We start from the raw sequence: 23385 nt of genomic DNA, 5'->3' as shown, positions 1-23385 counted from the left end.
CCTCCCTAATCAGCAAGCTGCTACTCTCAGTAACACCAACATTCTCTTAGCACCACAGATAAGGGGTGTAACTCAAGCCCAACCATTTCCTTCAACCCTGCCTCCTACCTCAGGCCTTTCAACCAAAACAAAATTCACCAGAGACCCCAACACACCCATGAAAACAACTTCATGATACGTTCACCTACTAAAACACCTTCTGATATCTCAAGGTCAACCAAACCCAGACAACAACAGAAATCAGAGGATTAAAAAAAAATCAGGAAGGAAGAAAACTTCAAACACATTTCCCTTTTGATTTTCAGAAATTCGAGGTCAAAGTAAACAAAGTAGAAAAAGATCCCTTCAAGAATAACAAGGTCAATGTGAGATGGACATTAAATCAATGATTTACTAAAAGGCAAATTCCACATGGTACTACAGAAAGAGTTCTGGACTAGGAGTCAAAATGCCTGGATTTGGGTCCTAGTCCTAACACTTATTGGCTGTGTAGTAATAACAGCTAATAGCTAACATTTATTGAGCATCTACTATGCACCAGGCACTGTTTCTAAGTGCCTTATGTGTATTAACTCGTTTCATCTTCACACACACTCTGAGGTAGTCACTATTTTAAATTCTGTTTTACAGTTAAAGAAACTTCAAGAGTGATTAAGCGACTTGTTTGGTGGTGATTGTTCTATCACCCAGTAAGTGGTGGAATCATGGACTTGAATGTTAAAGTTTCTGAGTCTTAATGGCCTACATGGGAAAAGAATGTAAAACGGAGTGGATATATGTATATGTATAACTGATTCACTTTTCTGTACAGCAGAAACTAACACAACATTGTAAGTCAACTCTACTCCAATAAAAAATTTTTAAAAAAAATTTTCTGAGTCTTGGCTCTTTTATCTGTAAAATGAAGATTATCTTACAGAGATGAAGGTTGTGAGATGATATATGTAAGATGCTTTGAAAACTAGGATATCGTGCAAGTGTCAATTTTTCTTTTACTGCATTTTCAGTTATTTTTGTGATAATGTAATATTAAATTGTTTTGCATATGGTCTCATTATAAAAATTAGAGTTCAGGTGAATGAGATAAACTTTCTTCTTTGCATTTGCAAGCATTTGGTGAATAAAGGGAAGTAATCTAGATACTAAAGGTAAACAGTTTTTTGAATGACAGGCTAAATAAATACTACTGTAAACAATCAATAAAGTGACTGAATATTTGCTTTCCTATATCATTAGCAAGTTCTATTAGGAGAGAGAATTATCTGATGTGGTACTGTTTGCTGGTTTTCATACATTCTTTAAATAAAAGCCTATTATACCTATAAATCAAGCTCCTCAAACTGTCACTATGATGGCAGGGTTCTTCTGTTAGTTTGAAAGGTATAAAAAAAACTTGGCCCAAAAATTATAAACTCCCTCTGTTTTCCCTTGCCCTCTGAGCCAGCCAAGAGATAACAGGATTATAAAACTCAAGTTTCAGAAATGGTGACCTTCTTACCCAAGTACCTAAGAAGTGTGGTGAGCTATGGGAGGTCCTCAACTCAGAGCCAGTCTGTAGGTGGAAACAGGGGCTCTGGGGAAGCAGTAGGAACTCTTGGCATGGTCACCATCACCACCCTGGGTTATGGGCAGAATGGGTGGCAGGAAGCTGCTTGCTTTCCCACTGGTGCCAAATAGGTTGGGAAGGAAGGGTAGAACAGTGAGGGATTTTTGGACAAGCCTGAACTGACCAATGTACTTCTCTGGGGTAAAGAGGTATGGAGTGAGAAAGGGGACTTAATTGGGATAATTCCATTTTATTTGGCCAAGTTTTTGAAGGATAAATTTAATTAAAGATTTTTTTTTCTCTTAATACCCAAAACACATTGAGTATAATAACAACCTCCAAAATGTTCTTGGCTACCTTTCAAAAACAAAGCTTCCTGAGCTCTTAAATACCTAATTTTTCCTGTTATAATTTTTTTATACTTGATCCCTAGTACAAATAACAGTCACCACCAACTTCACCACCAGAAACACCAGTTACTAAGTGCTTACAATGTGCTACACACTTTGTCAATAATAAACACTTTACCTCACAGTAATTCTATGAGGTAAATACAGTTGTTATTATTACCATTTTACAGATGAGGAAACTGAAGCTCTGAGAGGTTAAGGGATACCTCAGATTAAAACCTAGAGATTAAATTTGGGATTGAAATTTAGGTCAGCTTCCAGAGCCCTCATTCTTTATCCACTAACTTACACTGTCTCACCTAAAAATGATGAGATAAAGTTTTCAATATCACTAGCAAATAAGTACTTGCCTATTTATTATTTATTGTCACTTTTGTGACAGTGATCATTTGACAGTGGTTTAGTGGCATGAAGTGGTCACCTGTGCTTTAGTCCTACAATTTAAGGTCTACGCAGATATATTTGCTCTAAAGCCCACAAAAACTATATTAAGAAGAGCTTATAAAACCAAATAATCTCAGCTCAAAAAAAAAAAAACAACTATATTAAGAAAAGCTGAAATGATGAATTTCAAAATAATCAGAAGTTTAGTTTTAGTTTATTTAGGACAATCAAATTATCATATTTAGTAAAGATGCTTATTGTTTTCAATGTATTTTTAAGTTGTATATTTAGAATGAAGGCTCTTGAGGGAGTTAAAGAGCAGATCTCACTAAATTAGACTTGAATAAAATGAACATCACCATCACAGTAATCATCAGCTTAAGCAAGAATCTTCAATAGGGGCTTCCCTGGTGGCGCAGTGGTTGAGAATCTGCCTGCTAATGCAGGGGACACGGGTTCGAGCCCTGGTCTGGGAAGATCCCACATGCCGCAGAGCAACTAAGCCCGTGAGCCACAACTACTGAGCCTGCGCGTCTGGAGCCTGTGCTCCGCAACAAGAGAGGCCGCGATAGTGAGAGGCCCGCGCACCGCGATGAAGAGTGGCCCCCGCACCGCGATGAAGAGTGGCCCCCGCTTGCTGCAACTAGAGAAAGCCCTCACACAGCAACAAAGACCCAACACAGCCAAAAATAAATAAATAAATAAATAATAAAAATTAAAAAAAAAAAAAAAGAATCTTCAATAGATGCTAAAACCATTGGGTAAATCTGGGAGGGGATACAACATACTCATGCTATCTTAAGGTATCACTTTGAAGATGAATAAGTATTTGCAAAGGGAGAAAAAGGTACTTTCACAGTGGAGAAATCCGGCAGACAGCACCATAGCCAAATGATCGCACTGAACATCACCAACAACAGGGCAAACTGACATCATGTGCCTCTCGTATTACGTCCTTCCCGGTGCAGCACGTCATCTGCTAAGAGTGTTTCCCCTGAATCTCATTATGAGGAAACAAACCTATCATTCCAAATTAAGTGACAGTCTGTAAAACATCCGGCAGGAACTCTTCAAATGATACAAAAGACAAAAAGCCTAGGAAAGTATCTAAAGTAAAGGAGACTAAAGAGACATGACAACTAAATGTATGACTAGACTTTGACTGGATCTTGGATTTAAAAAAAAAAAAAAGCTCTAAAGGACATTACTAGAATAATCTGGATACTTCTTGTTCTCAGAAAACATATGGTGAATCATTTAGGAGTGAGGGGTCTTAATGTCTACAACTTACTCTCAAACGATTTATCAAAAAATATGTATGTATATATACACATACTGACAAAAAAAAACAGAAAGCAAATGTGGCAAAATGCTAACAACTGATGAATCTAGAGGAAGGCAGTATAGGCGTTCACTGTACTATTCTTACAACTTTACTGTACATTTTGAAATTTTTCAAAATAAAAATTTGTGGAAAAAAATCTAAACCACAGGTCTCTCTGGAGAAGAGGGTAATATACTCTCTCATTCTTGAAAGAGCTGTGTGGTCTTCTGAAAGACCTAATAGTTCTTAAAATCAACTAATGCTCTTAGTGATTTATATGTTTTAAGTAGCAACTACAATGGAAAAACAATTCCAACTTGTAGAGCTGTGCCCTGAGCTATGGCTGCATTCATAAAATGGTGACTGACAAGGGAGGGTTGGTTTCTGATGACAGGAGGTCAGCCCCAGAAGGAAGGATCCAAGGTCTGGACAGAGAGAGAGATCGCTCCTTGCACGGAATCCAGGCTCCCTGATTTCCTGTGACCTTCCTAGAGAGACCTGAAGGGCACCTCTCCAGCCAGAGCTGAATGAGTTCAGACATTTTTGGCACAGGAAGTCTGTTCCAAACATTCTCCCTGACCTTGGCTTTCAGGTCAGAGGACTTACCTGGTTTGCCTCAGGAGTCTTTGCCTTTGGATTCAATTCAATAGAACCAAAAATGTTTAGGAGGTACAAGGCAGGATACTAGGCACTGAAGCTACAAAGATGAATAAGTCAAGAAAGAACCCTGCCCTGGAAAAACTCAGCCTGTAAATAAGTGACTAAGAAACAACAAGAAAAGTGCTAGTTGGGGTTATAGCCTATAAAACACTGGTGAGAGACAAATGGAGCAGAGGTGCCCAAACATCAGGGAAAGTCATACAGTAAGGCCACATCTGGGCTGGAGGATAACTGCTTTTCTAGGAAGCAAGGGCAATCCAAGTTCATGAAAGAGCACAGGCCAAGGCTTCAAAGGGCCAAAGATCGGCTTATTTGGAAAACAGTGAGTAGAGTGCATTAGTTCAGAGTATAGGATTGGGGGTAGCAGGCGGGAAGAGATGAAGTAGCTCATCAACCCCCTGTCTGCTGCCTGGAGAACACAGTAAGTCTCTGAACTGGATTCCTTATTCATTCTCCTCTTGGATGAGAACCTCTGATCTCCAAGACTGACTGAACACTTACTATGCACCCTAGGCAATGCAGGGGAATTCTGACACGAGCAAGTCCTTGTTCTCAAGAAATTTATAAACCAGTACATGAAGGTCATGAAGAATAAGTATAAAGAGAACTCTAATTTAGGAACAATGCATTCAGGACCCTTAGAAGTATTTTCTAAACGTATTTTTAAAAGTTGGATTTCATAGAAGGAAGACAGATCTTTCCGTGAAGAAGACATGGATAGAGAAATCAGGGAAGACTTTCTGTCGGTGGTGGCACAGGAGCCAGATCTTAGGTGAAAAATTGGAGAAGGACATTCCAAGGGAAGGATTTAGCCTAATTAAAATGTAGAGATGGCTCAGCAGGTACTGTCCATCGATGCCTAAACATTCCCCTTGGTTTCAGAACCAAACATATTTCTTTGACTATATTTACTACAAAGAGCTGAGGCTCAAGCATTTTGGCTCAAGCCTGTTTCGTGTTTTCTATCACACTAGTGACTGTTTCTTGGTGGGCTCGTTGCTTGGCAGGCAGGGGTGGGGGAAGGTGAGAATGGACAAGAAAACAAGTCTGATGGGTAGAACCACCTCAGAGTTGAAAACTGGCAGTCTACTTCCTGTGTTTTTAGTAAAGTCCTGCAGTCCAGGGCAGTGACCTGGGGCATTTGGGCTTAAAGTCTGCTCTGTTTACGTAACCACACATTCCCTATATAAAGAGGTCCTTGTGAAGTCTGCCAAATCTGTCAGTTCTAGTCACAGTCAGTTCTAACAAGCACCTGACCAAGAAAACTGAGATCAGAGTGGGGGTGTGGGAAGGAACTGGTCAAACTAGTTGGACAGTTTTATTTTACTGAACAACGTATTTTCATCAGGGGGAAGGACACTAATATTATTTAACCTCTATGAAGCCTAAGTGCTGGTGCATATGTACAACATCTCACATAATCCTTTTAATAACAATGAGTAGTATTAACTCAGATGAGTAAACTGAGGTTCAGGGATTAGATCACTTGCTCAAGGTCGTCTAGCTGGTAACTGCTGGCGCCCATGTCTGAGTCCACAAATATCTAGTTCTTGCCCCACTGCTTGTTGCTCTGCCTCATGCAGCATCAGACAATTGGCAAATTCTACATTTTAACCCAGTAGACGCTTCCCTGAAGATGAAGCTTTAGTCCAGCCCTGCTTGTAGATTGCCTGAACTCTGACAATCTAATTTCTCCTCCTTGCACTTTAACACTCCTCTGATGAGTTCTTAATGCTGCTGCCAATGGGTTTTCTTGGCGTCACCATTTCCCCTTCTCAAGATGAAGGCTATCCCGTTCTATTTTGAAAGACAGCCCAAGTCTTTGCTCTCAGCTTTCAAAATGTTTCACCAGATCCTCTCAGTCAGCTTCCCATTCTGAACTCTTCCAAATGATACATCCTCTCTTGGTCTCACTTGCTCATAGCCTTAGCCCTATCCAATTCCTGCCAGCAAGTCCTGCCCCAAGCTACGCCCTCTTCTAAAACATTCTCTCTGCCTCAGCCTACCAAATTTGCAGCTGGCATTTCAGTTCCTGAATTTTACTCTCTTCAAAAGAAAGTTCTCCTCGGGGGTGGTTTCGGCTTCTCTGAACTAAACAAGCATCCCCCCCTTTCTAGTACCTCTGCCTGGGGATAGCACAACAAGTACTGCTGTGACACAGTACAAGCTGTCTCTGTTATTTACGTGGCTGCTCAGCTTTGTCCTGTGGCCTGTGCATTCCTTCTGCCCGTTCCGTTTTATACAGTCCCTCAAACTGTTAATGCTTTGAAATCAAACACTAACTCTAATAGTTCCTCTTTAACGTAACGCAAAAGAGAGAAATGTTTAATAGAACAGTTTAAACTGAGGGTGTGCTGAGCTTTTAAAAGCAACAATAGGATGCTGCTCCATCTCTTCAAAACAGGACAAAACAGAACAAAAAGTCCACTCTTGCTGCTCTGCAATGCAGTTTCCATGTTTTTATGAGAAAATCCATCCGGAGAACAAAAACTTCAATCAAACAAATATTAAAATATAGGATTCATAATTCACCAAAGAGTATGAGTACTATAAGCCAGGACCTGCATTTAAAAAAATTTTTAAAAAAAGGCCAAGTGTTACTCAAAAGCTTACAAACTGCAAAAGGTTAAGTACATGCTAAAGCTCCATTAGGTTCCCAACGCGATCAGTTTATATAACTCAGAAGGTGGAAAAACTTGGAATCTGGGCCTAAAACAACACTGACTTATTTTCATCCAAGTTACGCTACAAGGGAAAAAAATGTGAAGCTTGAAAACTTTCCTTTCCAAAGCCAGATTTAGACAAACTGAAGGAAAAAGGAAAGAGGTGCTGTGAATCCAGCCCCCTGCAGCTTCACAATGACCTATTTTGCCCATTTCAAGTAGAGTCCCCTTTCCTGTTCTTCAAACAGCATCTCCTTAGCTGGTCAGCTCAAAGTCAATCTGAATCCCCTGTGGCCCGGCTTATGCCAGGTTCACAAACCATGCTGCTATTGTATAAACTTCCATGCCTGCATGACCTTGGTCACAAGGACTAGCAGTCAAGTCAGCCTGACCAGTGCAGAGGAAATACGTGATCACCAGTAGAAACAGCCACTTAGAAGTACACGCTTTACTCAAGGTGGGCGGGAATCATCAGAGCGCAAGGCATGGGTCACTCTCGCATAAATATGCATGACTGTTACTGTTCGATCCACCTGGCTGTGCACCTGGATTGCTAGGGCTGAAGCTGGCTTCCATATGGGCTGAGGATGCCAGTACCATCGACCTAACACAGCTTCAGAGCCATGTGGCCAATCGCCTGTCCAACATCTGCAACTGGCTGCTGTCCCTGCCTTTGCCCCAGAGGTCTCTGCCAACAGTGGTACAGTGTAGCTGCGCTCACTGCCCAGGAGATGCCAGCTCCTCTCCCTGGCCCCAGCCCCACCACAAGAGGTAAGACTGTTGGCAGTATCAGGAGCAGCTGCTTGGTTCAGAGCCAGGCAGGGGTAGAAGGCTCAGGGTAGGTAGACATTTTTTTTTTGGAGCTCCAGTAACAGCAACTTTGGACATGGGCTATTCTCCCAGGAGGCAATGAGGGAGGTGACGCTAAGCACATCTACCATCATAAAAGTTTGCCCTGCCCAACTTACCTTCCTAGCTGCCACATTCCCAGTCCCATGCTCGAGGAAGCAGAATTAAACCATTTGTTTTTTTTATTTTTTATTAAGCAGTCAAGGATTCTAAGGCCACTACCATTAGGATGGCCTATGTCACAGCAAGGGGTTAAAAGATGAACTGAACCAATCAGATTCCCTCTCTCTGGACTCCGACTAGAAATATGAAAACAATTTGCCCACTGGAAGCACAAACAGAGAGGAGCACACATGCAGAGAAGAGCTGAGTCATGATAATGTGGAACATTACAATGAAGGATTAATAGCTCCCACTGTTCAAATCCTTGCAGCCTGCCACCCCCTAGCACAGTCTCCATGACACCTGGTTGTGTCACAGCTCCTATTTTTGGGCTTTCCTTGTCACTCATAACTACTTCCCCAATTTGAAGTAGCACAAGAGAACCCTCTGATCCTTGTAGTCAAAGAACTCCCCTACAAAGCAGTGCACTCATGTCCAGAAATGGTGTGGTATCACCCCAGAGGCAAAATCCCATGGTTAAGCTACAGCTAAAGGGCAGCTCAGACCTATAGCCTCAGCCTAAACCAGCTCTTTGGAAATACCCCAGCTATGTCAGTGTGGCCAACAGAATAGAAGAATTCAGGAAAAAGCCAAGGATCACTTTCATTTTTAAATAGCTATGAAAGTGTGCCATGGGTCATATAGCTTAAGTTGCTAATTTTTATATAAAATCCAGCCCTATAAATAACAGCATCATTTATCAGATTATATAGTTTAAACCTATCTTCCTTTCCCACAAATCATACACCCTAGCAAAACAAAAATTATTTTCTTGGTAATTCACCAGGTAAAACAGTATAAACTATTAGTCTTCCCAGTTCAAGTCTGTCTAATAAGAGCTGTGTGCTCCTAGGAAAAGACACATCACCTCTTTGAGTCTTAGGTTAAAATAAAGGTTGAATTAGAATGAGACGATCTTTAGGGCAGCTCTAAAATTTGATGGACTCTACAAGTAATGAGCTCATCATTTGCAAAGAGAAAATTCATCCATTTAACAAACATCTGAGGGCTAGCCGTTGATGCAGGTATGCAAGGTACTGAGTACAGAGCAGTGAACAAAACATAAAAAACCCTGTTCTCATAAAACCTACATTCCAACCTGGAAAGCAGAAAAACACATATAATTTTTTTCAGGTTGTGATAAAATAGGTACTTTGAGGAAAAAGAAAATGAGGGTAAGAGGTACAGGGAGTAAGAGGGTAGAGGGGCTGCTGTATGAGATGAGGAAGTCAAGAAAGATCTCTCTGTGAAGGTGTCATTTGAGCAGAGGTCTGTCTCAGGGAAGAGAGGAGTGGTCCATTCAGAAATTTGGGGGAAGATGCTTTTAGACAAACGGAAGTACTAAGCCCCTGAGAAGCCTTAGTTTACCTCAAGGAATAGCAAAGGAGTCAGTGTGGCCAGAGAAGGTAAGGCAGAGAATGACAGAAGATGATGTCAAAGAACACCCAGGACTTGACCGATGAGACCCAAGAGGAAAAGGTTTAAATGCTTCATGTACAAGATTCATATCAATGTGGTTCCTGGCTTCTGCAGGGGTCCATTATATTCCAAATACGTAGGCAAAAAGGTAAGTCCACAACTGTAATGTACCATTTATCTGACTTGGAAAATGTGCTGCAGATGTCCAAATTAGCATAAACTTCATAAAGAAAATTGCTTTGGGAAGCCATGTGATATCAAATCCGGAGTCATTAAGATTTTCATTTCTTTTAACTCTGGTTAAGCTTCTGCTGCAAATTTATGCTAAAGAAAATACTATGAAAGAAAAACCACACACAAAAGGATATATTAACAGAAGCATTATTTATAATAGCCTACATGACCAACAAGCAAGTCAATTATGGTGCAGCAGCAGGTTAGGCAGCCACTTAAAAAATATGAAAATTAAGCAGAAACTTGGGAGGAAGGAGAATGGAAAACTGTATCTCTGCTATTATTACACTCCCACAAAAAAAAGATACATATGAATAAAGACTGGAGGGAAACAAAACTGATGATGGTTGGCTCTGCTACGGAGGCAGGATTATTCTTACTGCTCATAAAATAACACTTGTTCACTGCGGCCAGATTGCTTTGTTCTGCTTCTACTACTTCATTAAAATATTAAGGCCTACAATTAGGATAACAATAGAAATTACTATAATCATGTACTTGACAAGAGGGCCACATGCATCTCTATTCCATCAAGGACTTCTCAATAACCCTGTGATACCTGATGGTGCTGACTATTCTTTCTTAAAGCTTCTTTCCTTGCGCCTCCGTAGCCACAGACACACCCCCAGTCCTTCACTCACCTGCATCTCCACTGCCATGTCCTCTTTTTCTTTCTGGTTCCTGACAAAACTTACTTATTAATGGCTTTTCATTTTCTTTTCCCTCCACTCTCTAAAGATGACTCGCAAGAGATGTGTACCTCCATCTCCAGACTCTTTTCCCAAACTCCCTAGCCACAATTCCAACTGCCCATTAGGAACTTCCTCTCAGATAAGAGGTAAGGACATACCAAACTCTACGGATCTTCAAACATTTCAACACTACACCAAACTGGTTTTCCCTCTGCTGACTCCCTCACATTCAATAGTATCATGATTCTCCCATTCAGTGGAAGGAATTTTAGCACAACCCTGCCATCAAATCTATCACCATCATGATCTACTCTATCAGTAAGACCACTGGTCCCTTTCTCCCCTCATTCTAGTAATACCTCAATGCTACTGTCTTAGGAGTTCATGGTCCTTATCACTTCTTATGAGCTTGATTACAGAAAACACCTAAACGGTTTTGCTGACCCTGGCTAAAAAACCAAAACCAAATACTAAACCTAACCTCTCCCTTGCTTAAAAAAAAAAAAAGAAAAAAAGAAGTCTTGGGCTTCCCTGGTGGCGCAGTGGTTGAGAATCTGCCTGCCAATGCAGGGGACACGGGTTCGAGCCCTGGTCTGGGAAGATCCCACATGCCGCGGAGCAACTAGGCCCGTGAGCCACAATTACTGAGCCTGCGCGTCTGGAGCCTGTGCTCTGCAACAAAAGAGGCCGCGATAATGAGAGGCCCGCACACTGCGATGAAGAGTGGACCCCACTTGCCGCAACTAGAGAAAGCCCTCGCACAGAAACGAAGACCCAACACAGCCATAAAATAAATAAATAAATAAATAAATAAATAAAACCCAAAAGTTAAAAAAAAAAACAAAAAAAGAAGTCTTGAATGATATCTGGGCTCTAAGAAAGTATCCTATGTGCACTGTCTCATTTAATCCTCATAAACCCAGAAGTGGTATTATTGTTTCCACTTTGTAGATTAAAAAAAAAAGAGACAGGACTTCCCTGGTGGCGCAGTGGTTAGGAATCCGCCTGCCAGTGCAGGGCACACGGGTTCGAGCCCTGGTCCAGGAAGATCCCACATGCCGCGGAGCAACTAAGCCCGTGCACCACAACTACTGAGCCTGCGCTCTAGAGCCCGCGAGCCACAACTACTGAGCCCGAGTGCCACAAATACCAAAGCCCGCGCGCCTAGAGCCCATGCTCTGCAACAAGAGAAGCCACCCAATGAGAAGCTGGCGAACCGCAATGAAGTGTAGCCCCTGCTCGCCGCAACTTTCTTGCCGAGAAAGCCCGTGTGCAGCAACAAAGACCCAAGGCAGCCAAAAATAAAAATAAATAAATTTAATAAAATTTTAAAAAAAAGAGAGACAGAGAGAGACAGAGAGAGGGAGAGAGATTTAGGAAGATTAATAATCAGCCGAAACATACAGCAATGGCAAGTAGTGGAACAGGAATTCAACCCAGGCAGCTGACTCCAGAGCCTGTACTCTTGACCACTGGTTACTGGACCCAAGTCCTAAGCCTGGCAGTGAGGCTACCACGTAACCCCGCCTTGAATACACCTACCTCTAGGCCATTCTTATTCCCGAATGACAACAGTATAGTGCAATATCTAAGAACCTTGGGACTCTGAGGTTAGCCTGTTTAGGCTCAAATCCCATTCCCATCATTTAACACATGACCATAGACAAATTACTCTCTTCTATACCTGTTTCTTACTCTTTAAAATGGTAATAATAAGGGTGCCTACCTTGTGGAGTTAGGAAGATTAAAGAAGATTAAATTAGATTAAGCTTAGAAAATAGTAACACACTGCCGAGCTCACAACAAGCCCTTAGTAAATGTTAGCCATCCTAATTATCATTATTTTAGCCCCACAATAATTATCATTATTCTGCCTCTTCTCTTCCTGCCTAGGTTTTAAGACCAAGGTCTTGCACAGCCCACAGTAATCTATTCCTCCTCTAGATGACTAGAATATTTTTTACTCACTTGTCATTAACCATAAGTTGATCTGTATTTTAATGAAAATAACAACATCACTCATAAAACCTGTATGCAGGGACTATTTTAAGCACTCCACATGGATTTACCCATTTTAATCCTCATCACACAACCTTATGAAGTAGGTACTCATATTATCCCTCTTTTACAAGTGATGAAACTAAGGAACAGAAAGGCTAAACAGCATGTCTAAGATCATACAGTTAATAAGAGGAGTAGCCCAGCAAGTCTAGTTCCAGAATCCATGCTCTTTACCATGACTTAATGTTTCGCCGCTGTGTTCTCATGTCTCCTCTGGAAAACTGCAGCCTTCTCAAAAACAAGAATGGCGTCTTCTCTAGATCCCCCACAAGGCCATATAGTATAGACTCTTTCACAGACTGATGTGCAACAAATATTAGATGGATTGATGCATGATCATTTGCACCAGGACCCAGGCCCTCTGTCTGCATTTATTTGTTCTCTCACCATCCCCTTGAAATAACTATCTTCAAATTACCTGCACCCAACCTACTATAAATATAGTGATGTTGATTAGTATTTTATATGAATGCAGGATTTGGTTCATGCACTAACATTTGGGAGAACCTCCCTTTCCAGGACTCACAACTCCAACTCTACTATTCCAGAAGTAAAAAGCATGAGAATGCAATCTCAGCAAACTTCCTCAATATTTTGATTAGATCTGAATTTCTTTTCATCATCAAGAACCAAAGGCAGAAAACACAAAGGAAGACTTTGCTTCAGGTTTATCAATAGCTATTTGAAAGTATTTTAAACTGGTATTTCTATTTGACCCAACTCCATTCTGTCTCTACCCCAAAGACAAACACCACACAAATGCCTTTGTATCTACTCTCTCTGGGGGACTAGAGCAATTCAGGGAAGGGAAAATAATCGTACTTTTTTTTCAAGACTTTCTTTCATGTCATTTTCTCCACCCTCACAACATTCCAACCACACTTCCTTCATTTCTTCAAAGGTAATAAAGCCCTTTTCATACTCACTATTTCCCATATGGTATTCCTCTGCTTGGCACTTGCTTCCCTACACTTTCTAGTTAACTCCTCAATTTTCAGGTCTATTTAATCCCTATTTTCTCAAAGAAGCTCTCTCCATATACCTGATCTAAATCGACGTCCCCCTTTTAAAGTCACCGCACTCTCCATTTTTTCCTTTAGAGAACTATTATAGTTTATAATTGTGGTATATTGTGACTATTTGACTTCTTTTAATTTCCCCCACAGGACTCTAAGTTCAGGAGGTCTGAGAACATATCATGAAGACGATCTGATTTCCATGCCTTCTTTTGCCTTCCAGGTTCTCAGAGGTGCTCTGGAGAACACCAAGCAACTACCTGTTTGTGGCCCACAGACAAATGATCCAGAGGGCTCTGCATATCCTCAAAGAGTTGATCAAATGCCTCAGTGGCTTTGTGCTGGAGAGAACCCCAGTCTCAATCACCTCCCACTCTGCTGGCCCAACAACACTTAAGGGGACAGTTGATGTGCTTGGTCACTGTTTCTCTACATGGATATTAAGTTCTCCACAGTTCACTGAAATGGCCATGGTTTTACAAACCGTACTCCACATCTGTACAGGTATACCTGCTGGATACATGAATGGTTCTGTTTATTTCATTAGACATACACTTTCTGAGAAAAAGACAGGAGGACTCAATAGTGGATGGTTCATATTTTCCTCTTATTTACACATAAGCCTAAAGCATACAGCCAAAGGAACTGTGCCTTATGGCCAAGCTGAGGTGAGCTAAGAAAACTATAATCGGCAAGAGGGGGATTACCAAAAAAGCACTGACCTGAATTAAAACCTAAGGAATTTAAGGAAAAATAGAAACAGCATGAGGACGTATTATTAAGAAGGCACAGAGCAGTTTGGGGTGAACTACTTAGATGTTCCCAATGTTCAAAGCAATGGGCATGGATTCTCAAAGTTACTTCAATCTTGGAATAACACCAAATTTCTTTAGGTCCTTCCAAACTAGGTCAACCTTCAGACTTTAGCTGAGAGCAAAACACAACAGGAGCCAACAGTATAATTATTTCTCCTACTTGACCCCAAAATCACCACAAAGGCAATCTGCTCTCGGAGGATGCAAGCCTGAGGACCAGAATCAGGAGATCCAGATTCTCTTCTTGGCCTGGCTCTCCCTAGTCCATCTCAACACTTAACCTCAGCTATAAAATAAGGGCACTTTCTCTAACGTTCTACAATTCTATATTATTGTGCTGTTACGTAGGAGTGGTACCAATACCACGGAGTTCATAGAGTTGCTAAACTCTATACTGCTCATACCAACCCAAATGTTCTCTCTTCAACTCTCAGAAACAAATTTAAGTAGGATATTGTAGAGATGACATATGCACAGAAAAGGCAAACAAGAATAACGGTGGTCCAGAATCCATTAGGCATAAGGTATGACTCGAGATGTGAAAATATGTAGCTTGGAAAAGAGAAGACTTAAAGAGAAACTGATAGTTCTTTAAGTACCGAGAGATATATGTCACAATAATGACTCAGTTTTACTTTATCGAACACAATTGACCATGGGGTAAAGATTGCATGACCATATATGTTTATCTTCATTTTTACTTTTTACAATGACCATCTTCAATAGAAGAACAAAATTTAATAATCAGTTAGTCTGCAAATACATAGACTTCCTCTGAAATAAACTGCCTCCTTTGTCACTGGATGTCTCAGAAGCTAAATGAACAATTCTCTGGGCTATTTTAGAACAGGAGTCAATAAATTTTTTGCAAAGGGATTTGAGGGCCACGTATAGTCTCTGTTACCTATTCTTCTGTGTGTGTGTGTGTGTGTGTGTGTGTGTGTGTGTGTGTGTGTGTGTGTTTCTACAACCCTTAAAAATATAAAAACTATGCTTAGCTCACAGGCCAAAGATAGTTTGCTGACTCATGTTCTGCAGGTGTGCTGTCCAATAAATATATGAGTCACATATGTAATTTTAAATTTTCCAATATCTACATTTAAAAAGTTAAAAAGACGCAGGAGAAGTTAATTTTAATATACTTTATTTAATCCAAAATATCCAAAAAACTATCATTCTAACATGTAAACAAAATTACTAATGAAATTCTTTACCTTTTTTTTAAAACTAAGTCTTTGAAATTCAGTGTAGGGAAACAGAAGAGATGACCTTCCAACCAATACTTAATTCTAATGACTCAAATCAATGAGGAAAAAATGGAATTGTCAATAAATGACTGCTGGGACAACTGGCATAATACCGGGAAAAATAAAGCTGGATCCTTTTTTGTGACTTACTCCATTATAAATTCCAGAGAGAAATGAGATGTCGATGTAAGAAAGTAAAATAATAAATTCAAATGGCCAGTAAGAGAAAAAAATGCCAAAAAAGATGTTATTTTAACCATCAGATTGGCAAAGATCGAAAAAGAGCCATACCGCCAGACCCTCAATAAAACAAAGTTTTACGAATCAGGTACTATTAGTGGGAACATAAATGTGTATGACCTTTGTTAAGGGCAGCTTGGCAATACGTATACATATGTACCTCACTTCTGGAAATTCACCCTAAGAGGTAATTAGAAAAAAGCAAAAAAAATGAAGGCACAAGGATATTCACTGAAGCATCATCCATGAGAAAAAACAACTGAAAGCAACTTAAATGACCAGCAGTAGGACTGATTAAATAAAACAAGGTCATTAAGGATAATATAGGTTTCTTACAGAAAGATGTTGACATTGCTGGGGGGAAAATGCAGGTTATTAAACAGCATATATAGTGTGATCCCATTTATGTAAAATTTTAAATTTCATATAAATGTATATATTCATAAAGAGATATAAGAAGGATATTTAATAAAATGTATACAGTGATTATCTCTGACAGAGGTAGATTTGGGATAATTTTCTTTGGACATGACCATAGATGTGCTTATCTTCATTTTTATTTTTTACAATGATCACCTGACACCTTTTATCCCAGAATCATTTTTATAACCTTCTCAGAATGATGATTTTTTTTTTCAACTAGTACTCTTAGAAATATCTTTTATACATGTCATTTTACAGAGTATGTTACATGCACCACAGTGTGGTGAATACATTCTTTCACTGAAATAACACTGCCTTCATTCACACGTGCAGCTAGTACTCTCAGGAACATCTTGTTATACATGTGACTTTACAGAGTGTATTACATGCAGCACAGTGTGGTGAACTCATTCATTCACTGAAATACCACTATTCTGATTCAACAAACCATTAGCATTCTTAAAAACATGTTTTAAACATGTTTCTTTAGTGTTATACATGCACCACAAAGTGAATACATTCCTTCACTGAACTAATCAGCATGATGATCTTTATCTTTTTTGACTAACATAAAACTTAATTTTAATTTTAAAAATTATTGGAGAAGATTAACAGAAGAATGTTAAAAGCAAACAAACAGCCTTATATTATTTTTCATAGGCTATAAAGAGAGTGGGGAGAAGTACAGGTGACAAATCTAATAAACCAGACATAAAAGGAAGCTCCTGCCTTTCCTAGGTTAAGCTATAATTTGATTCCTATACAAGGCCCAGGAAGGACAAGTATTTTGACTCCATCTTCTTGTGGTGAGTACTGTTACACAATAATACACATCAAAACCCAATTCCTTAGAGATGAAGGACATCCTTGAAACATACAGAACATAACACAAGAAGAAAACTTTCTCTTTAACTCAAAACACTCTTCAATATAAATCTAGGAACATACGTAGAATTAATATCACCAGAAAAGCTCCCTAGATTCCACAGAAATGACAAACTATAAACAAAGTGATATATTTTCATGCCCTCATAAACTAACAAAAAAGTCTATCAAAAATAAGGGAAGCAAGGTCATGTAAAGAGTCCTTTGTTAGTGTGCCCTCTACCTGTTAAAAGGCTAAGTCACTTAAGATACAGACATGGATAAAAGTAATTTTATATAATGTCATTCTTCAGTCACTAGCTTTTCCAAGTTTGGGGTTTATAAGATCTATAAAACCACAGGGCTATGGGCTACTAATAAAATTTGACTCAAAACAATCTTTTCTTTTCCATTGCTGACATTCCTCAAAACCCTAGATCTCTTCTCTCAATTAATGAAAAGTTAGCCAAGGCTCGTTCACAATAAACTCACAGGATCTCACTGTCAATAAAAGTAGATGCCACAAAACAACCACTGTGCTCCTGGGAGAATAGTCTCCAAGTGGAAACAGTAAAATATAAAAAGATGATCAACATGGAAATGTTTTCTTAATTGGGGGGGAAAAGTCAACAGCTATTTCCAGAGTTAAAAGGCTGCCTTTTATTGAATTATCATGTTAGCTCTCCAATAGGCAGGCAGTGTAGATATTTTAAGCGCATTACCTTTAGGAGGAAAATACGACTTGCTTTCAGCTTTGTGAGGCCAGTCTACGACGAGAGGTCCAAACCTGCGAAAGCTGGCAGTGATCTCATCTACAAAACAAAGAAGAATTCTTAGCAGAAGAGAAAATAATACTGCAAACAGAATAGCATAAAACATGTCTTTTTATTTTAAAATGCTTTTTCTTTTTTTAATATATTTATTTATTTATTTTATTTTTGGCTGCGTTGGGTCTTTGTTGCTGCACGCGGGCTTTCTCTAGTTGCGGTGAGCGGGGGTTACTCTTCGTTGCGGTGCGCAGGCTTCCCATTGCGGTGGCTCCTCTTGTTGTGGAGCACGGGCTCTAGGGCGTGCAGGCTTCAGTAGCTGTAGCATGCGGGCTCAGTAATTGTGGCGCACGAGCTTAGCTGCTCCACGGCATGTGGGATCTTCCTGGACCAGGGATCGAACCCATGTCCCCTGCATTGGCAGGCGGATTCTTAACCACTGTGCCACCAGGGAAGTCCTGTTTTAAAATGTTTTGAGAGCTATATTCTAAAGCATTTTTACAGAAGTCAAACTTACTAAGTGAAATACCATTGTATTTCAACAATGCAGAATGTGTTTCTAACTATAATTCACTTCCCTTCTTCACTTCCAATAAACCTGATATAAAGAATTTGGAAGGAAAAAAATCTGACATTAGCTAAGGTAACCTCTCTGTCAAGTAGAAAGGAGATTCTAAAAATAGGAATGTTCTCTGTTTTTAGAAAAACAGGCAAAAGTACACAAAATATTTAAAATACACTTCCACTTGTGTGGTGAAACAATCTCTAAGATTATTAATCTTAGATTATTATTAAGATTGTTTTAGAAATATTATTCCTTTGGTGAGGAGTAGGGACAATAAGTAGGTAATTCTATTTAGGGATAAGAAAAAGCTAAAGCCAATGGTCTCTTTCTCTCATATATACCTATTACACAGCCTATAAAGAAAACGTTTCAAAAGTTATAGCTTAACAAATTTATCTTTTCCTTCTGACTTTTGACTCAAAGCAGAAGGTTATAACTAAGCTCCTAATCAGGTTTAAGTTGCCACTCTCTCAGCCACGATCAAAAACTTGGTCTTAAAGAAAAATCCAATCCAGCGATGAGATTAACACTAGTACAAGAATAGTTTAGAGGAAAATGTACAACTTTAAAGCAGTAAGCCTAAAGTAAAACTATTTTTAGAGACTATTCTTCTCTCATTATGAAAAAAAGAAAATCATGATAAATTAGAGAAATACCATAGCTTAAATAATACTGGCAAAACAATTCTGCTTTAACAATGTTTTTATAGCAGATCCAAAGCCTACTAGAATTAGAGCCACTGTTATTTCCCTTGAGGTAACTTTGTCACAATTCTATTTCATTTGTCCATTCAACAAATAGTTATTGACAACCTACTATATGTTGGCTGGCTTTAGGCATAAGTGAAACTCACTTTTGGATTGGCAGTATCTCAAAAATATTATTAGGAAATATTCCAATAAGTCTTCATTCTTTAAAGGCAAGAGGGGGTTTTTCATTAATAGGTATCTACATTAAAATATGAGATGGTATGGTATGATGGATAGGAGCAAAAGCTCTGGAATCAGACTGATTTTGATTCCAGCTGCACCATTAGCTGCATAACCCTGGATAAGCTGTTTCTCTCTGATCCTTAGTTTCCTCACCCACAAAACAGAGCTGGTAGGAGACGCCTTACAGGGTAGCTATGGAGATTAAACAAGATAATGTAAAGCACCTGGCACAACAATGGGCTTGTGGTACGAGTTTCATACATATTAGCTCTCATTATCATTTAAAATGTATCATTTAAAATGTATCCCCAAATGTATTAATAACTAGGAAATGGGAAGTTGTTTGAAGACTGCTATGTATGAAGAACAGACCTAAAGTGCACAATCTCTCACTTCCCCATCTATCGAATAGCCTCATCTCCTGACACCAAGATATGAACGTCCTGAAGCTACCTTCAAGAGGAGAGGTAGGGTCAAATCACACAAATAACAAACCTGGCCTTTATAAAGTCATTACAAAGTGAGTGCATTGTACCTTCATCGATATCAGGAGGAAGGCCTCCAACAAACACCTTTCTAGAGTAGCGTTCTACTCGCTCCCCATTTTGACAGCGAGTGGGAGAACTTAAGCCGGATGACAAGGACTGATCGCCGTGACTGTCGTCCAGGAAGGCATCTTCAAAGGGAAAGAGAGAAGATCGACCTGAAACAAATGTGGGAGTTTCTATGGTTAAAATTATTTTCCTGGACAACACATGCTTTATTAGGAGCTGAAGCACAGAGTGAAGCATTCCAAAAAATATATCCTGAGCTGTGACTTTTTCAATAGAATAAGCGACTGCAGGTTACCAGGTCTAGACAAGTTCATAGTATCATTTTTGTGTAAAGTTATGTACAGCACAGAAACAACTGGATTGATATTAAGGAAGAAGCGTCAAAAATTGCAGCTATTTTCGCTGCTAAAAAAATTACTACATTTTACTCATACAGTCCCTATCACTGCTGCTAAGAGTATTCAGCAGTTATTTTTCCTTTCCCCAGGGTTTTCTTAAAATAAATGGAAAAGTAATCTTTACTGACAGATTTTGATTGTTCTTTATGGTGACTTCAGAGGTTCATGTCTAAAGACTGGGTCTGATAGCTGATGGAATATTAAACTGATGACAGAGGCTGATAACTTCTCTGCTAGCAGTACTAAAAATGATCAAGTTTTCCCTGCCATTCCAAGCTACTCCAATTTAGAAACAAACATCCACAATAATAAAGGGTGGGGCAAGTAAATGAAGACATGTAAATTAAGATATGGGAGTATAGATGTAGATGTGGTTATGACATCTTTACTAATCTAAGCTGTATTTTATATCACTCAAGAAAACGATGTCTATTGTTAACTCTATAGCCAAATAAAGTCTGTAGAGTAAAGGCCCTACCCACTCCACATGACATAAGAAAGATGCCAGCAGTTAAAGTCTGTCAATAAATGTAACACAATAATGCCATCTGGCATCACAAAATAAAATCTAAGTTTAAAATATATATATATATAGTTTAAAATATATAGGCCTTCCCTGGTGGCACAGAGGTTAAGAATCCACCTGCCACTGCAGGGGATATGGGTTCGGGCCCTGGTCTGGGAAGATCCCACATGCCACAGAGCAACTAAGCCCGCGGACCACAACTACTGAAGCCCGCACATCTAGAGCCCGAGCTCCGCAACAAGAGAAGCCACCGCAGTGAGAAGCCCACGCACCACAATGAGGAGTAGCCCCGGCTCGCTGCAACTAGAGAAAGCCCACATGCAGCAACAAAGACCCAACACAGCCAAAAATAAATAAAAATAAATTTATTAAAAAAAAATATATATATATATATATTTTCCTGTTTGAGTCAGTGAGTTCCTAGTAAAGCTTTCCACTAGGATCCACTCTAAAATTGAACTATCTTGAGCTCTCTAACTTTTGAAAAAAAGAAAAATTCCCCTCTAAAATAAATCATACACTCTTCAAAAAAAGGACACTGTCTTCCCTATTTAGTCTCTCCTCTCTATAGCTCCCTGAGACCTAGGTTCTGTGTCACTACAGCCAACTCTCTAAAACACAATATAAATAGCCTCAGAAAAATACTGAACATTAATTCTTCTATAAAAAAGTTACTAATATAACTCTGTTTATTTTATGAACAACCCAGGTGGTATAAGAAAGGCACTGTTTTGATGTTGAGAGTTAATAAATAAAAGGACCAAAGAATTTTTTGTTCAGCTCTTCCCAGCTTAGCTACAAAGAAACAGAACAGAATTTGTCACCTCGTGTTACCTAGCTTTTTTAGCCTGGCAAGGACAAACAATAGACAGTAAATTCTCATCCCCTGATGTCTGTTTTGTTCATTGGGGGTAAAAGAACTAGATCTGCAACAACTATAGGCAAAACGAGCTTCCCCAAAACATCCAGAGATGTTCTCCCACGGCCGTCGGGTTTGCTTTTCATGGAGTCCACACTCAGTGAATTATGTGCCTAGTCCTACTCACACACCCAAACCAGCATTTCCCAGCTTATGTTCCTATCCCCACCTCTTACTCTCAACACTAGTAACATGAGATGCTCAGAAAACAAAAGCTGGTGGCGGGGAGGGATTGGGAGAACTAAATAATATTGGAAAATACTGCACACCTTATGCCCTTCCCAGAGATTCACAAGCCATATTAGAATACAAAGACTGGAAAAAAAAAAAAAAAAAAAGAATACAAAGACTGGGAAAAGTTCTGCAGTAAAATCACTTAATCTAGCATTACTTGGATTTAAGATAAAGGAAACTTTAACATACATGTATAACTCAGTGGAAAACACTTGAAGAAATGTTTATCCACATTCCAGGAACACCAAAGAAATAAGATAGTTATTTGGACGTCGTTGCCAAAGAAATCAAGGCTGGTGAGAGAGATAGGCAAGCACATAATTATAAAATAGAGAAATACTAAGAGAAGACTTTACCAAGTGACACAATGGCACAATTTACTGCTCTACAGAAAAAGGTAGCGGGGGGGGGGGGGTGGGAAGGGCTTTATAGTGATTTCACAGGAGGACAATTTTGAGCAGAATCTTGTGGGAGTGGGAGTTTCTAAGGTGAAGAATAAGAATCCACAGAGAAAGAACTTTCAAAACAGCTCTTATCTTTCCCTCCAAACCTGCGCCTCTAGCGTTCCCTGCAATCTCAATAAAAATGACTATTATCCACACTCAATTCAATCTCGAAATCTAGGAGTCATCCCTAACATCCCTTTCTTTCATATTCCACATCTAATCCATCTCTCACTAAGTCCTACCAACTCAAGCTACAAAATAATTCTTCAATCCATTTAGTTCTCTCCACCTTCAGTCCTAACACCCTGGTCCAGATTGCCATCATCTCTCCCCTGAACAGCCTAACGAGTCTATACAACAACCTGTTTAGTCTACTGATTTCTACCTTGTACCCCACAATGCTTTCTCTGTAAAACAGCCGAAGTCACCATTTTCAAATATTAATCTGAACATGAAACTACACTCTTCACCCCATCCTTAAAACTCCTCACCCTTTATTTGGATAAAGTACAAAAACACTGTAAACTGTAAGGCCTCTGCCTACCTCTCCTTCATCATAGTTGCTGCCTCTACCTCTGGTTCACTAACCTCCAATCACCCAGACCTCCTTAGAAATTCCTGATTATTCCTCCCTGCTTCAGGCCCTAAGGGCAAGGTGTTCCCCCCACCCAAAACAAACACCCTCCTCCCAACTCCCCAATTTTCTAGTTAATTCCTATTAATTCTTCAGGTCTAAGCTGAAAAGTCATTGAAACTCAGGTAGAACTTTCCTGACCTTCTAGATGAGATTAGAAGCCCATCTCTATCCACTCACAGCACTTTTCCTAACATTTTCTCCTCAGTTACCATTATGCTATCATACGGGTTTTCATTTGGTATCTCGTTTCCCAACCCCGTGAAACTGTAAGCTCTACTAGGACAAGGACCAATTTAATCATGTTCACCACTGTATCTTCATGTCCTAATAAGGGCACATAAAATAGGTATTCAGTAAGTGTTAAAAGCGAGGCAGTAGACAAGAAAGGAAAACAGTAT

The 23385-nt window shown here is 39.5% G+C and overlaps 1 protein-coding gene across 5 annotated transcripts in view; it reads right to left on the bottom strand.

Moving 5' to 3' along the window:
- Window positions 1-23385, bottom strand: part of CPEB3 (cytoplasmic polyadenylation element binding protein 3) — a 181438-nt gene that overhangs the window by 51630 nt on the left and 106423 nt on the right. For all 5 annotated transcript variants that reach the window (XM_036829282.1, XM_036829283.1, XM_036829285.1 and 2 more), the window contains 2 exons: window positions 19809-19976; window positions 17732-17821 (listed from right to left, as the gene is read on the bottom strand). In XM_036829282.1, coding sequence (XP_036685177.1) covers window positions 17732-17821; window positions 19809-19976 — 258 coding nt within the window. The remainder of the gene's footprint in view (window positions 1-17731; window positions 17822-19808; window positions 19977-23385) is intronic.

Source organism: Balaenoptera musculus, chromosome 16 (assembly GCF_009873245.2).
Source record: "Balaenoptera musculus isolate JJ_BM4_2016_0621 chromosome 16, mBalMus1.pri.v3, whole genome shotgun sequence".
Classification (NCBI taxonomy): domain Eukaryota; kingdom Metazoa; phylum Chordata; class Mammalia; order Artiodactyla; family Balaenopteridae; genus Balaenoptera; species Balaenoptera musculus.
This window is presented reverse-complemented; position numbering and strand designations above follow the sequence as displayed.